This window comes from Anarrhichthys ocellatus, unplaced genomic scaffold (assembly GCF_004355925.1).
Source record: "Anarrhichthys ocellatus isolate YVR2014 unplaced genomic scaffold, GSC_Weel_1.0 scaffold13, whole genome shotgun sequence".
Lineage (NCBI taxonomy): Eukaryota > Metazoa > Chordata > Actinopteri > Perciformes > Anarhichadidae > Anarrhichthys > Anarrhichthys ocellatus.
Window position 1 is genome coordinate 2,032,609 of NW_022280043.1, and position 16,728 is coordinate 2,049,336.

General features: G+C 43.4%; 1 protein-coding gene across 5 annotated transcripts in view; it reads right to left on the bottom strand.

The window, feature by feature from the left end:
• Positions 1 to 26: 26 nt before the first annotated feature.
• hdac9b (histone deacetylase 9b) overlaps positions 27 to 16,728 on the bottom strand; it is a 34,537-nt gene continuing 17,835 nt past the window's right edge. For 4 of the 5 annotated variants that reach the window (XM_031853097.1, XM_031853094.1, XM_031853096.1 and 1 more), the window contains 10 exons: positions 13,702 to 13,943; positions 13,163 to 13,328; positions 11,840 to 11,972; positions 11,602 to 11,723; positions 6,909 to 7,040; positions 6,456 to 6,571; positions 4,856 to 4,978; positions 4,117 to 4,294; positions 3,769 to 3,983; positions 27 to 1,907 (listed from right to left, as the gene is read on the bottom strand). In XM_031853097.1, coding sequence (XP_031708957.1) covers positions 1,569 to 1,907; positions 3,769 to 3,983; positions 4,117 to 4,294; positions 4,856 to 4,978; positions 6,456 to 6,571; positions 6,909 to 7,040; positions 11,602 to 11,723; positions 11,840 to 11,972; positions 13,163 to 13,328; positions 13,702 to 13,872 — 1,695 coding nt within the window. In that variant the 5' untranslated portion in view covers positions 13,873 to 13,943 and the 3' untranslated portion in view covers positions 27 to 1,568. The remainder of the gene's footprint in view (positions 1,908 to 3,768; positions 3,984 to 4,116; positions 4,295 to 4,855; positions 4,979 to 6,455; positions 6,572 to 6,908; positions 7,041 to 11,601; positions 11,724 to 11,839; positions 11,973 to 13,162; positions 13,329 to 13,701; positions 13,944 to 16,728) is intronic. The other variant, XM_031853095.1, reaches the window with a different exon arrangement.

A 16,728-nucleotide genomic window follows, 5' to 3' on the forward strand; every position in this document is an offset into this window, starting at 1 on the left:
CCCCCCCCCCCCCCCCCCCCCCCCCCCCGGCAGCAAAGGGGTTCTCATCAAGACGACAAGACTCACATTGTTCTGATTGGGTTTACTTACACTAAAAACATTAAAACCGGACAATCTGAATGTACAGTATTAGACATAAGACAGTTTTGATTTTCTCATGAAACCAAACACAGAAACTCATACTAGCTTTTTTTTACATTTAGTCAACGGTACAAATGAAACAGGGAGGTTTACGGCTATGCAATACATTTGATTCATCACTTTAAGACGGACTATACATGTCGCAATGGGCACTTTCAGGGGAAAACAGGCTCGAAAAAAGAAAAAGAAGAAGCAAGGTCCTGTCGGGGTCTTTTTTTTATTTTTTATTGATCAAACCTGCATGTTGAGGTAAGCATGCCACGAGGGAATACGTAGGAAGCGATTCCCTTTAAAAAGGGACTCCCTTAACCATATCCCCACTCACTTTGTAATTCGCCTCGACAGTAAATCAATTCTCAAGCCTGGCCCCTTGGACTCCTCAAACCCGAGGTCCTCCTCTCTCAACATTCCTGCACACATGAATCACTCCAACTCCTGGCTTCTACAAGGCATTTCCTGCCCGGCCCTCTCTCTCTCTCTCTCTCTGTCTGACTCCTCTGCTGAAAGCTGGGCAGGAACCCGCCGAGCTTTGATTCGGACCCAGAGGGAGGAGAGCTCGGCTTAACACAGAGCCCCGGCTCTGGGACCGCTCCGAGAGAGAGAGAGAGGCATGGAGACACGCGGTGTGTTTAGAGATGCCTGCACACCCAAGCGGGGCTTTAGTGCTTTATCCTTCAAATTTCAACATGAGCAGTGGACCATATTCCAACGGCAATATCGCTCTTAGCGCAAAAGTCTGCCCTAAGGGAGAGTCCTCAGTTAGGATTTAAGTATACATTCTCTCTAAGACAGATGTTCATTACTGTTCCAGCTCTGAGACCACTTAATGTGGAAGATCATAACAGATATTTGAGAACAGCAAGTGTGTAGTGTGTCAAATTCCTTAACAGACTCTACGATGACTCCCAAAGTTGGATAGAAGAGCATTCAAATGTTTCATGGCAAAAAATGTACAGAATGGGAACATAAGTTGGCTCTTCAAACTGTACACCTGTTTAACATTCCCTCAAGAAATCATCTCTGATGCTGAATCCACAGTATTTGTACATACAGCCTTTTTGTCAGTTGAGCGGACTCTAAGATCAAAGCAGCTCTTAAAAAGAACGGTCTAAATTGTCTTCATATTATATACATAAGAGTGACATATTTTACAGAGATCACTACACAAAAATCACAAACAGAGAGTCTTAGAGTGTGAGCTGCAGCTGAGTGAAAAGGGGTCATATGTCGTGACAGGGAGAGCCGGCCTACTGTGCGATGGCTGCTCTATGTGTGTATACTGTGTGTGTGTGTATGTGTGTGTGTGTGTGTGTGTGTGTGTGTGTGTCTGTGTGTGTGTGTAAACCGAAGGGATGTAGATGCACATCTTTGTAGAGACTTGTTTATCTGCGAATGTTGCAAGTGTGTGATCTCATCCTCTTCCCTTCTCAGATCATGGCTCTTATCACCAGTCGTCCTTTGACCTGGTGGAGATAGGCGCTCTGCTCTGGCTCTAAGCCCTGATTGGTCAGGGCCTCGTCTTCACTATCCGCCGGCTCCTCCTTGACCCTGATGACCCCGTAGTGAGCGTCGGGCAGCTCGCCGCTCGAGCCGCTGCTGCTGCTGCTGCTCAGCGTGTGCTTCCGGATGACTCCTCCAGGGGGCAGCCGGTCCTCCTGCATGCTCTCCGTCAGCTCTCGGTGGTGCTGCTGCTCCTCCTGCTCCTCCTCCGACTCCTGCAGGTGTGCGCTGGGCTGACGTAGCTGCTCAATGGACTTGGACAGCAGCTGCAAAACACATTGGCTCCACATTAATGAGGATAACCTGCAGCTAGTGATCCTCAACAAATCAAACATTCATCAGAGCAAAGCAAAAAAGAATATCCAGTGAGATTTCTGCCACATGAACGACATTAAGCACGCAAATACAGCCAAAGATTATCAGAAAAACAGTCATAGACATTTAATAATTCTAAGCTTTTTCCCAAACTATCATGATGTTGAAAAAAGAAACAAAACAAACTGTGAGGGAAACATACAATATACTGTGAACACTGTAATTTGCTAAATGGGAGTGCTCTTCTTACACTGGATAATTGTCGCTGACCCACATCAGTGGATTAGTGTACAGTTCAGAAGATCTTGCCAATGGTAGATCGTGTTTTCGCATGTAAATTGTGGCTATCATTCAAATCTTTTTTTCGTTTTATCTTACTTACATCAAAAAGTCTTTTAATCAATCACAGACAGTATTCATTTGTATTAACAGTTGCAACTGTCTGTGTTGGGGACATCAAAGCCGGTTAAAAAGCCGATAGAGCAAATGAATGATTTGTTAGCAGGTACGGAGGCATGTGAGTTGAAATTGAGCCAGACAGAAGAACTCTACTCAGAGGGATGTTTCAGTGTCTCGCAGCTCTGCTAATGTAATGGTGCTATGATTTGATTAGTCGGCCACAAGAGGGCTCCAAGAGCTGGAGCGCCTACCCCTGCTGCTAACCGGCAACATTACTGTCTACAGAATGTATATAAATATCCTTTCAGCTACAAGAATTAGCCTCCTTAGCTTGGCATTAGTACACACTGTCCATACCACTTCCTAAAATCCCTAAGCTCTTGTAAACTTCCATTAGTGCCCCCTACTGTTGCAGGCACTGAAGGACGTTTAAAAACAACCGTGGACCAGCCTCTGCTAGGAAATTAATTAGGGCAATGTTTCGGGCGATCCCTCTCAATAAACACCGAGGGCTCATCCCTGATTAGGGGCCATTTATAACCTCCACTTAAAGAGGATTTACTTTCGATCTCATTGGCCTGAGTGATGAGAGCAGGGCATGCGTATGTGTTGCTAGACAAGATGTCGCAATTATTCCAAAGCTCTTTTCAAATCAAATCGACTTCAGTGAGGACTTTTCAATAATTACAGCTGATATTAAACTTGATTTCATTGTTATTTTTATTATCATTTTTAGTTTTTACAGAGGACTTCAAACTGAAACGGTTTGTTACGGTGAAAGCTGTATCCGTACTGCTCAATAAGTGCTTGTGGTGCTTTGTGCTTTTTATGACTTCTAGGTGAGAGTTGCTCTATGGTTCCCAGCGTTGGGACACATCAGTATGAGAGCTCACACAATGCTGCCTTTCACAGTGTCTGCCACCTCGCACACGTCCCTCACCAGAATAATTACACTCTGTGTATAGCGAGGTCACCTCAGCCGGCGAACAGAAACATAAATATTGCCACAGAGGAACAAAATTTATTCTGGGCACTTTTTCGTTCATTTGAACTCAGCTGAATTGAATTTCACAGAGTTAGCATGTGAACGGCACTGATGCCTTAAGCTATGATAACATAATTAGTGCAGGGGAAGCATTTCTTCTCCCATTTGAAGTCAAGGCAGAAGTTCTTTGCTTTTGCAGAAACAACACCGGGATTCCTGGGAAGAACAGACAACAGCCCGGGTCTCTAACCCTGAGCTGCCGCAGAATGCTTTTACAAAACGCTATAAATAGATCAGCATTTGTGATCTTAAAATGATTAAATCAGACTCCCTGCAGTAAAATAAGACCTCCTGAGACCTTGAGAGGAAAAAGAGAATGCTGCGAAAAGAAATCTGAAAGTCAAAATCCTCGATGAACAGCACAATACCTTATTTATATGGATCTGCTGCTGGTACAGTTTCTGCTTCTCCAGGAAGTGCTGGTGTTGCTGCTGGATGACAAGTTGGGCCAGAGTGTTCTGAGGCAGCGGCGCTGACTGGGTCCTGTTCAAGGGCCGGTGTTTTGGTAGTTTGGGCCGGCTGCTGGAGGGGCGATCCTTCATGGCCAGAGGGGACTGAGGGTGGGATGACATGGTGCCCTGGCCTTGAAAAACAAAACAATCAAAACCAGTATTAGGCTTCTTTTGATGTCATATTGTACTTTTAATTTATAGCATAGCAATATGTAGTGTAGTGCAACGTAATGTAATGTATAACATGAAATAAGGCAGTCTAACCAGAGGAGAGTATCTTCTGCTGCCTCATCTGTTCCTTCTGCAGGAGGTGTTGGAGGAGGGCCTGGTGACTGGGGCTCACTTTAGACTCCAGGCCTGTCTGAAGGGGCACAGGGCCCAGCAGGTGCCCGGGCAGCCCATGCCTAATTTCTGTCGATCTGTCCGCCAACCCCATGGCGGCCTGAGAGAAGCATCAAAGATAATAAAGTAACGGTTATTCTTTAAATCACGCTACATATGCTGTGCATTGGGCTTGTTCGTTACTTATTATCATTTGTAGGAAATGTGACATTTCATTGTTCAAATTCAATACTACTGCTTTTTTTTTTTGTGAATGAAAATGATTCACTCAATGGTAAGAGTTTCCTGTAGCGGATGAACAGGCCTCTGTGGAATGTGCCAAAGAGCTAAAAGATGATATATCATGTGCTGTGCTATCAGGAGTTGCACTTGAATGGACTTGGCCTCTTTAAACGCTGTGATGAATGAGGTAATAGGGGAAGATAAGCGCACGCCTGACACAAGACACTGCAGAACAATATTTATCTAAGGGTGATAAAATCATTTGGGGCCACAGGTCAGTGACCTGTGGCCGCACAGAGAACTCAGGCAGCCACTGATGGCAGCTTTTACAACTTAGACCGCCACTGAACCACAAGACTGGTGTGTTAAGCAATATGTTATTTAATGTAAAACAAACACGGTTATCTAAGGATATTGAATAAAAGAAGTCTGTACTTACACTAATGGGTGAGGATGCAGTTGAAAGCCCCAAGGAGATATTGGGTAAAGAGGGAGAAGTGTATAAGCTCAGCATCGACACAGAGCCCTCGGGTCGGAACAATCTCGGCTGTGAAGGCCATCTCTGCATCGAAAAACACACAGGACAGAGGGAAGACAGAGAGATTTAGGAGAAGGCGACAGATTTAGAAATCCCACTGTGGACAATTTCAAAAGGCAACACGAGCAGCGGCATAAACGTTAATGCACTATGACGAACAACAAGCCCTCCGTGCTCCAGAAGGAAAGGTGTGAGTTTTTGTAATAGATATAAAAGGTGTGGCAGGCAGCAACAGTTTCCTGGAGCTTCACAGAATGGCACCAGGGAGGTTGATATATATATATATATATATATATATATATATATAAAACATTGCAAACCTCTAAATCTACCGCTCCACCCGCAGTTTTTTCAGCCCCCAGTCGGCCTGCTGCCTGTTCCTACTCCGTGGTCCCCACCCTCAGGCTACTCTCCCAGAGAACATCAGCACTGGGGCATACTTCCTGTACCCAGCAGAGCCGCGGACCAGCATGTGGTTTTGGAACAGCCATGTTTATCCTTCCAACCCCTACCAGTACTCAGTGACCTGTATGTGGATATCCGGCCCATATTTGACCCAGGGGACCCGTTCCCTCTGAAAAAGGATACCTAATGTAACGGTGCACAAACATGCCTTGCTTTTGCAACAGGCATGAGGTCTACGGGCAGGCCCCACCGTCCACCAATGGCTTTCAGCTTGGGGCTGATACAATAGCAATCGTGTGTATTTGTGTTGTTAGCATGTGGGTGTCTTTGGCTACTAGTGCCTGGGATATCAATTAAACCGTCTCCCCCCCAAGCCCCGACCTTCAGCCCGATGTCAGGGCGTCTCCCCCCTTCTCTGTGTCGCTGGACATCCCTGGGAGAGTAAACAGCGACGGTTAAGGAAAACACAGCTGCTCTGCTAGGATTGTTCAGAGATGTGTCATATCTGCCACCCTCTATAATGGTCTGCTTTGTGAGCTCGGTCCAAGGGGAGCTCTGGTCAGTAACTCAGCCGTGAATCTACTGGGAAACGCCTCCGAACAACTCAAAAGAGGCTCGCCGCCAAGCCAATGACAAGACTACAATGACAAGCCAACAGCAACCTTGCAGCCAAACTAAAGATGTTTTTTTTTTGTTTTGTTTTTGGCAAAACATAAAACTCATTGTGCAGCACATCTGGAAGAAAAATGTTGGATAGAAAAAATAAAATGTGCAGCATTAATTCCTACTGTTGTTTTTGCACTACATAATGTGTCATCTTTATGCAAGTAAACTTGGGGTAATCAGACATGTGGGTCAAGCTGTGCCTCTTTAACGTCAGTGTGGGGAGTCATTGTCAATGGAGTGGAACAGACAAGAGGACAACTGGCTGTTTTTATAGCTGCTAGCGGGACGGCAGACAGGCATTTAGTACCCTGACATAAAAGTATATAGTTTTGATATTCAAATGATTTCCATTGCAGAATAACATCAGCAGTAGGACTTTTGCTTCGCATTTTGGCAAGTCGATAGCAGTGCTGATGATTTATAAACATACCTCAGTTTTTGTGGTAGTAGGCAGAGAGGAGGGTCCATTTTCTGCCCCCAAGGCACTAGAGGCCCCTATGGGAGAGCTGGGGCCGGAGCCAGGGGCACTGTTAGTGGGCGTAGAGTCTACGAAAACATCAAGGAGTTAGACACAGTATGCATGCTCACATTCTGCACACAACACACACAGAGGCTCTGCATAACAGCTGCGGCCTCACAACAGGTTAATGTGTACGGTCATGGCTGCCTGATTACAATGGTCCTTCTTACATAAAGATGCTATGACCATAATATGCTACTGAATTGCAAATTGGCTGGTTACTATGCAGCTAAGCAACAATACCACTAAAGAACAGGCTTGTATTGTTTTCAGAGAACACTTTAAACAGCAGATAATAGGATGGACACAATATTCTGCACATGTGATAACAGGGAAAAAGAAAATTCAACAAATATAACGCACCCATTAGCTCCAGAGCCCTCTTCTTGTATGGAGTCATGATGTTTCCATCTCTTCTCTTGAGCATCGGGCTGCTCCTCCTCTCTGCTACCTTCTGCTTGAGTCTGGATCGTACCTTCAGGTTAGGCTCAGAGGCTAAAAGACAGAGAGCAGACATTTTTTTTACGTGAGTCTCAATTCACACTATGTGGACAATAAAGAAGCCCCATCACATGGAGATAAATTATACAAACGTGAGTGTGTTATGATTATTTTTATAGCGTCAAACGGTGTGCTTTTATACAGCCTGAGTGAAATTAACCTTATCAAAGAAAATAATGACGCCGTAAAATAAGAGAAGACTAAAAGAGAAATAAGGAATAAGTCAGTTAAAAAATAAGCAATGTTGTCACGCTTCGACATGTAACGATTTCAGTTTCAGTGAAATTCAGAGTATGTTTCAGATAAATTAAATGAGTCAGGATTGGGCCCATTTCCACCTCATCTGGACTAAATTAGGTTGAGCAACACACAGGCTCGAAGTGAAATAGTCCGCTACCTGCCGCCCTGGTGACCACAGTCTGATACAGTAGCAACAGTTAAAATAACACAAAAACATGGCAGATGTTTCAGGCTCTCCCCCCCTCCTAATGCAAAACAGAGATACCCAAATGCAGAGTTTGACCACACTCCAAAGTCTCACACACACACACACACACACACACACAGCTTGGCCTATACAGTGTTAACAGAAATGCTGATGCAATATTTTTCACAATAGACATATTGCTTTCAAACTTCTCAACTAGTATTAGTGAATGATGGATTTAAGGACATTTGTCAAAAATTCGCATTTTGTTCCATTTCAAATTCTTGAATCATTTTTTAAACCTCAATGGAACACACACTGTTACACACAACAGATGAGTAACACCTCTCAAGTACCAAAACAAAGTCTCGTTTGATGACATTGAATTTAAGAGGTTGAACAAAGCGGTGAGAATAGCTCAATAAAGAATTAATTATTTATTCATGTTTATTTACTTATGCCATTCTTTGAACGGGACTAACACTAAAGTGTAACTACTAAACAGGGGCATAAACAGGAACTAATTAAGTTATCTTTCTTTATTTCCCTTTAATTTGGTGAACGTAATTCAGGGTGTAAGTAATGAACAATAACTATAGATTAGGCTTGAGTTACATAATATATAATATTACAGACCAATGAGTGTCTTGCAAAAGGTAAATCATGACATATTATATAATGCAAACAATGCATTGAGCTGCAATGAGGTTGAATCCAGAGAAAGAAATCATCTTTAATAATGTAAGCATCTGTTATGTGAATGCTTTTGTGCCTGACAGTTGAGTCGCGCTCACAGTGACAGTGACTCACTGGGTCAATACATCTCATATGGACTTCCCATCAACCCTGTGGACATGAAATCACACAGCTAGCCTTATACACTCACATAAACCAGCAGAATAAAAGCTGGTGTTTTGACTGAAAGCCAGAGCACAAAACTGTATTCAAGTTATGTAAACCTGTTACACAATAGCCAACCTGTTTCAATTATTTAGCTCAGATCAATAATTAAATAGGTCTATTGCGATGTGTACAGCATACAGTGATCCATAGGGATGTGGGGCTGTGACGTGGGAGCACTGCAGGGGGGAGGAGAGGGAGCGGTGATGGGGGGGGGGGCACAGCTATAGGAGAGTGGGCTGGATGCTGCTATTTCTGGCTTTTGTCAAAAGCAGCAAAACCCTCTTCCCTAATACGTGGCACAGACCTCTAATCCTGTGGGTGTGAGGTAGAATGAAAGAGAGCGAGGGAGGAAGAAAAGAGGCAGGAGAGATAAATGGAGAGAAAATGCTGCTGGGAGTCGTATGAATCTACTTCACGCACTGCTGCCTTGATTGCTTTCTATTTTTACACACCGCTGCCACCAAGCTATATACGCATCCCAATTGGTCGCCACGGGAACACCAGACAGCACCTCGGGAACAAACACTTTCTCGCTGGTCTCCGTGGAAAAAATAAAATAAAAAATGCCCCGATGCACGATGCAACAGGAGGCAACGATGGCGGCTGCAGAGCTCATACACTTGAACACCTGGGTCGTTTCTGCTCCAGCTTCTCAGTGAACGAAAACATACAGTGATGGCGCCAATATACCAGAGTCATAAATCAATCACCTTATTACATCTGAAAGTGGTGCTGCAGAGCTGGTGGCTGTGCAAGTGAATGCGTTACGCTACCGCCGCTTAATAAGAAACCGCGCTGTCACTGTGGGTGCCTTCGTCCATCAGAGCCTGGACCTGCACAGATGGCTGCGTGGAAAGCTGAGGTGTGTGTTCTGTACATAAAGAGCCTGCCACGCATTTTTCTGACATTCTGGTTTAAAGTGGCCCTGAAATTGATGAATTAACGGTCAGTGTTTGCTGTTCCTTTAACAACATAAACGCAAAGCTAAAATTTGAGGCATTCTGTGTTTTAAGATTAGCAAGTTAAATGTTTCTATTCTTTACAAGATCAGATAATTTTACACACAATTTACTTTGATATACTTTACAGTTACACTTTCATGGAATTATTTTTGAAAATCTTTCCTGCACCTGCTGAATGCACACATTTGGTTAACCGGGTCAAGACCAGAGAGGGTGTTGCACTTCCTGCTGCTAAGCTGCAACTATTCTTGCAACAGACTATCGCATGCCCTCGGTGCGCTCTATTCTGGGCCCTGGAAGCGAAACAAAGAGGATATGTAGCGAGTAAACAAGTTAATTATGTGAAATTCTTTAACTTGCTTTTTGAATGGGTGGAGTAAAGCCAAGGGCATTACAGCTAAACTGTGTTTTGAAGGATGACATAACTATTAATGGGACACCCAAATGAAATCTCAAAGCACAGATTGTTCCTTTAATGGGATATTTACCGGACGTACTGATCCATAGTTGAAATTGTTATCATAATGTCTACACCTGAATATCAAAAAATAGTGTGCTTAAAATGGATTGAGGCTATTTTTCTATTCAATGTTAAAAGATACTTATTGACCACCAAGTGTTAAGCAATATATATTACATGTACATCATTGTGAACCTCAACCAGAGAAAGGTGGCGCTCGGCTCTCAGGCCAGATAAAGCAGTGGGGAGTCTGACGTGGAGCATTGGAGTCATCTCCACTTTTGTTTTGAGAGAGCTATCTTTGCTTAAACAAAACAGTCCTGTCGAGGTTCATCCTGCCTGTTCCCGTCTTAACTCTGCAACACCTGCCAATCAGCTATCAGTGACAGCTCGTGGCTCAGGGAACAACACTACCTTTGTGTGTCCCTCTCGGGTGCCAAGCTCTCAGAGGACCTTAATGAAGACAGACAGGAAGTGGGGGAGGAAGGCCTAAGCAGGAAATGACCACATATAGATTCAGGAATCTGAAGAGCAAGAAATAGTTTTATCAGTGCAAGACAGGCAGGCACAGAAATGGAGAGATGATTTCACCATGAATTAAAGGATGAAAATGTTGAGACTGAAATTGTATCCGTCCAGTTATTTGTTTAAACCTGCTTCTTTGTGTTCACAGCAAAAGGCAAGCACTCCTACCATTTACAGTCGCTCTGTCTTTAACTGGTTATTATACTCATCAAGCAACTCATTACCTTCGGGATCTAAAGACATGTCCCAGAAATGTAAATATGTATTTACAAGAGGCATGTTCTGAAGGTGGTGTGATTGAAATAGATTACACAGCTGTCAAAGCTTTCCTTTACCTTTCTAATGTGTTGTCCTGCCATGCAGTGACTTTATTTTACAAGACATAATTCCTTTGTCTGATCTCTAAATTGTGTATACATGCAACATGACAAGCCTGCAGTTAAATAACTCAACAAGTATAATTGTTTTCCAATGTAATCTAAAGAGACACAGAAAGGAAAAGGACATAAAGTAATTCGGTGACCTCATTGCTGAATTATGAAGTATTTAGCTTAGCGAGCTTGTGCTTGCTCAAACCAAGAGGCAGGAATTATTCTTATTTATACAAGCATCCCCATAGGATTGCTCAAACTTTAAACCAACAAACCTGAGCTGCTTTTTGGTGGGAACCTGTGTCTTTTCAAAATAGCTTTTAAAGCCCATAACTCAGGAGAAATTAATCCGCTTTAATTCTCCCATTACCCACTAAACCGCTAAAAGAGGCCAAGGAATTTGGTTTATTATTGTAACATAGGGACAAATGTAGTTCCTTTAAAAATAATGGCGAACACTAATTAAAATTTTAACTTGTGAAGTGAAAACATACAATTAAACTGTGTCGTTACATGTGTGTTTTAGAGTAATCCAAATAGGAATAAGGAAGGTTTAAGTTATTTTTCTGGCATGCGTCACCTCTTATGAAAGTTTTTAGTGTAGAGCCCTGGAGGGATGCGGAGGAGGGGCCGGGTACATAATGAGCCTAACTGATGTTATTAGCAGGTCATCAGCAACCTCAGGAAATACTCCATGGGTACACCGACCTCTTGATTGACAAGGGTCAAAAAGACACACGCACACGTGTGTATTTATAACGCAGCGTAGTAAATGGAAAATGACTAATACGAGGCAATATCTTCATGCTCACATCTCTTTAATTAGGTCTGTGTAGATTTATGTATATTTGCATTTTCATGTCTGTGCTGTGTGTGTGTGTGTGTGTGTGTGAGGAAATCATCAAACCTGTCTTTCTCAAGGGGAAGTCGTCCTTGCTCTCCATGGGTGACGGCAGACGGTACTGGCAGGTGGGGGATGTGCCGCCCAGAGGTGGAGAGCTTTGGTCCAGTGATGTGTGGTGAGAGGACCTAGTCACACAAAAACACATCACATGTATGATGTGGATCGTATTTCTATGTGATTTACATGTACTTTCTGTATTTGTATCGCACTCTTTCACGCTAAAGCAACAGAAAATACTTACGTGTACCAGAGTTTTGGGTGGTGGATGAAAGAATGATTGACTCCATTGCTTCCAGGGTCCTTCGCTGATTTGCTCAGCAGAAACTCTTGGAGTTTCTGCTTCACCTCGGTACTTGCCACAGCCCCTGTGAGGCCAAAAGACGGAACCAACGGGATTGGGGTTACCCTAGGGTTCTGACTCCTGATATATTACTGCCTGTTAGGAATCAAACATCCACCATATTGTAACAGATTCCCTCACCTGTTTTATTCTCCTTATCACAAATGAGTTACTGGAATTGAGGTACTTCATTCTTTTTTTCCCTCTTTTATTTCTTCAAATTGAGTTTACAATAGCTCCCCCGGCAGCCACAATTTATGTATGAAGATCTCCCCCTGGTGGTATAGGTGGCACTATATTAGTTTCAAATGCAACAGTGATACTGCAGAGAGATGTTCTTTCCCATTGGAGGGTTACAGTTGCAGGTCACAGTTTCGAATTACCTGACTTGACAAAGTCATAAATATCTCTATTATTAGCTATAAGGTAAAAACAGAAATGAAATACTATATCTGAGGCTATTTTCATCGTGCTATTGAAAGACATTTTCTCCTAAACTCTCAGCTTAAATGTCATTGGACAACCGCATGACATCAGTTGCATGAACTGATTAAGTACCATGTCATCATCACCATCATCATTATTATATTGTTGGATATGAACCTAAATTGCCTCTCCACTGGATATTTAAAAACCTTGGCAAATAAAATCTAAAAGAGAGAAACTTGTTTTATTTTGGAGGGCTGATCCTCTAACACTTTATTTGTTTTATTTTGATCTTAGCACTTTGAAGGTAGTTTTATCAAATATTGTGTGGGTGTTTCAATAAAGTTTAGTAAATATATTGATGTGGACGACAGGATGAGTAGCTTTTGCTGTTACACAATCTAATATCAGCCTATGTTAGTTGAAAACCCTCCTTTTATTTCAATAAAATAGAATGTTATGGCTAAATTATGGCTAACATTCTTACAAAGGCTATATTGATCCTGCCACATGACTCGATGGCTATCCTTGTGATAATGATGATAACTGAACATGTACATGAACCAATGTGAATATATGAGTGGAGCATTGAGCTACAGTAAAGCATTCACATCCAACTGTTATATGTATATTTTTGCTTAGACCCCACTCTATGATAATGCATTAAAAGAATATTGGAAATAGTCGAGGGTTACGATTTGGGGCCACATGCTTACTTTGCCTCGGGGCTTCTCAAAACACCTAATTCCCCCCCCTGATGTTAAGGAGATGGTGATGATGTCTGCGTCGAGCTCTTACCCTCTCGGGAGCGCTCCTTGCCCCGGAGGATCAGGCTGGAAACATGCTGCTCTCGCCGATTCCTCTCCTGCTCCTTCTCCTGCTGGCTCTGCTGCTGCTGCTCCAGACGACGCTCCTTCTCTGCAAGCTCCTGCTGCTGTTTCATGGCCTGGAGATCGTGCTGGAGCTGAGAAAAAAAAAAACGCAGGCCTCGACTCAGCATGAAGAGAGCACACTGACAAATACAGTTTTTAAAATTACAGTGGCTTATGTGAGCTTCGGTAGATATTTTTGCTGTGATGGACTATTCTGTGCTCGTCTGTAAGAACACAACTCACGCTGTTCTGTGATGTATTGCTCAACACCCTGCCTTGCTGTGCTGAGTTGTTTCTTCTCTTTCTGCACCCTGTGATGTTGTCCTGAGCTCTAATGTTTTCCACTGATCTGCAGTATGCCATGTGGTGTTGTGCTCTTCTGTTTTGTACACTGTGCTGATGTGCTGAGCCACTGGGCACACTGCTGTGCTGTCCTCCACACAAACAGTTCAGTGCCACGCTGACCTTTAGGTGCTCTTGGAGCTGAGCCTGGTGCTGACGGGTCAGCTTCTCGTGCTGCTTCTGGAACTCGCTGATGAGTAGCTGCTTCTGGATCTGCTGCTGCTTCTGAATGAGGAGCAGCTCCTGCTGCAGCTGCCTCTCCCACAGTCCCGGGTCAGAGCCGGACCCTAGCATCCTCAGATCTGTACGCAGGTCCAATGGAGATAAGGACTCCACAGCCAACGCTACGTCTGGCTTAATGTCCACTGTGAGAGCAGAGAGAATAAAAGAGAGAAAGAGATGGGTCAGTCCCGTAATTAGCACTTTTCTCTGTATGCAACCAGAGGTGGCTGTTTATAGCATATTTGTATACTGAGTTAGGTTCAGGAGGGAAATTAGGATTCTGAAAAAGAGAGTTGGAGCTCTAAAAATGAAAAACTAAAGAAAGAGCAGGGAGGGAAAAAAAGGGTCAGAAATGAGGAGCACAGCTTTCTCTCTCATGATCCTCACAAACCTGCAATTATAATAGTTTCTATAAACAAACATGGGATCACATCCGTCAGTACAGTCTACTGGGAGGAGCTCTATAACAGACTCAATAGACGTTTGGCACGAAATGTTGAAGTGGTCCTTTAAAGTATTTGAATAAATCCTATCTTCCCACTGTTTGATAAACAAATAAAGAGAGTCCTTTTCCCTGTTCTCAACCACATGAGTCATGCAGCTATCCCTTGTTAACGTAAATGATTCAAGGCGAAGTAGTGTGAGCCTGAATTCATGTTCCTGTGATCTTTCCATCTCTGCTTTTGAGTGCAGACGCTGCGATGTGTGCATCTGTAAGAACTACCTTTGTCTTTGACAACTACCTCCATTATAAGTAATTGCCAGATACAAAGTGGGAGGGCATCCCTGTGGCCTCCGAGCTCTATATATACCGGTAGGTTATTCCACGGAGAAAATCGATTGCCCGTAAAGAACATAGGAGACAGGGCTACTTCATCTCTCTAGTCCACAGAGGATGATTAGTGATCGTACACTATTTCTCTTCATCTTTTTCCATGCTTGTTCTCAACCTCTCAACTGTCTTTAGTTGCTACAGTAAGAACAGCTTTTCTTTCAACAGAATTACATCTTTGAACCATTTAAAAAAATGTCAAATGTCAAAATGACATGTTAATTATGCTGAACGTGACGTGACATTCAAGGAAGGGTACGCTGTGTCCGGACTCTATAATGTCTCTTCCATTTTGAGACCAGAGAAATATTCAAACCTACTTAAAATTCCAGTGGCTGGGGGGGGGGGATTTATTGAGTGCATTCATTGCTGTAATCTTCTCACAGGTCACATTTGAGGGAACAAACAAAAGCACTGTTACTACACCACCTGTTCTTTGGGAAGCACGAGAGGAAAAACTAGCACGTTAACAATTTACATGTTGACATAAATAAACCTGGTGACAATCCTGTCATGCATTTACCCTCATAAACTGCAGTGAAATGCCAATAAAAAGGAGTTTAAACCTGCCAAAAGTAGTCAGTCTACAGTAGCCATCACTTGAGAAGAAGTGCCCTCCTGCTCACTGATGCTGTGAAGCTCACTGGCGCCCATTTGTTTTGTCCTGTAGCCTGTTTTTCATTGCCACCATTCCTTGTGTATGCGCGCGGTGATGATTATAAATAGAAACATAAAAGCAAGTGGCGCAATCCTGGTCTGTGACAACCCCCACACCCTTGTATCCACCACCCTAACTTGCCGCTGCCATGGCAACGCCGGCGACGTAATTATGCCCCCCCTCCCCATCCTGCAGATATCGAGTCTCACCGCATGTCATCTCCTGTCTACAGTGGGCAATGTGACATGTTGACTATTATATCAGCTTTTTTCAGCTCGTATATAAGAAAGGAGTCCCCAGCACAGAGAGATAGAAAGCATCACACACACACACACACACACACACACACACTGCAGAGATTCAGTGATAACTTGTCTTAAAACATGTTCAAAGAGTGGAGACAGCTCGAGGGGACTCCCGTACTGTGATTCTTCTTTTTCTGTGTTCTAAAAACAGCTCCCATGAAATGACAGAGGAGGGCAGCGGCTCGGCAGGCACCTGTAGAACAAACCCTTCTCTCCTGACAGGGAATATTAATCTCAGCTTGGAAGTACTTGACAGAGGACTCTCCTGTTCCAGGGGCACGATGAGAACCTGTGAACCATTGAAGGGATCAGAGAGTCAGACAGCCCTAGTGCTATACTTTTGCCTAATGGACCTAAATATAGCAACAACAACAAAAAAACACCTGCTGTCTTCGGAGAATTCACCACCGAGATATCTAATTAATCTCGTATTTCATTCTGTACCATCGCTGTGACTGGCATTAAGGATCTCCACTTTGATCAGCACATCAAGCTGAGCTTCCATCAGGAAATCTCAGACAGTGGTTTAACAGGATGGGGGGGGAGAGGAGGAAGAGGAGGAGTGTGAAAGCTTAAGCCTCCTTTGATAACCAAGACTGTATGAGATGGCCCTTGAGGAAACCACAACAACCTCGTGTGCCTGTTCTACTCGTGTCCACTGTGTCGCTGGATGAAATGACAGCGGTGGAGAAACATAGTAAGGTCCTAAAGGTAGCTCCACTGAAGCCCCGACCTAATAAATCATTTACAACTTACATTCCCCACAATTGACTGACGCGATTATTCTCTGAGCTGATTGGAACAGAGGAAAGGTAAAAATATGCCTCTGTCTCTGTATCAACTGCCACAAAAACATAGTTGCACTGAAACTACCTGAAACTCAAATTGGCTGTTTCTATATTACAGAAATACTCCTGAGGCAGAGGAGAATACGGAACCACCAGTAACTAGGGCTAAATATAAATGCTTTTCTGAGCAGGATCTTAATATAGACAATGTGCGAAAGACTGTCACAGTTGCGAGGCCGCCTGCTCAATTTAACACGGGCAGAAATAAAAGCGCAGTGTTGCATTTATCTAACTTTTGGTCCACTTTCTGAGATGATCGCTCGCAAACGAGAGCCTGTCACCTCC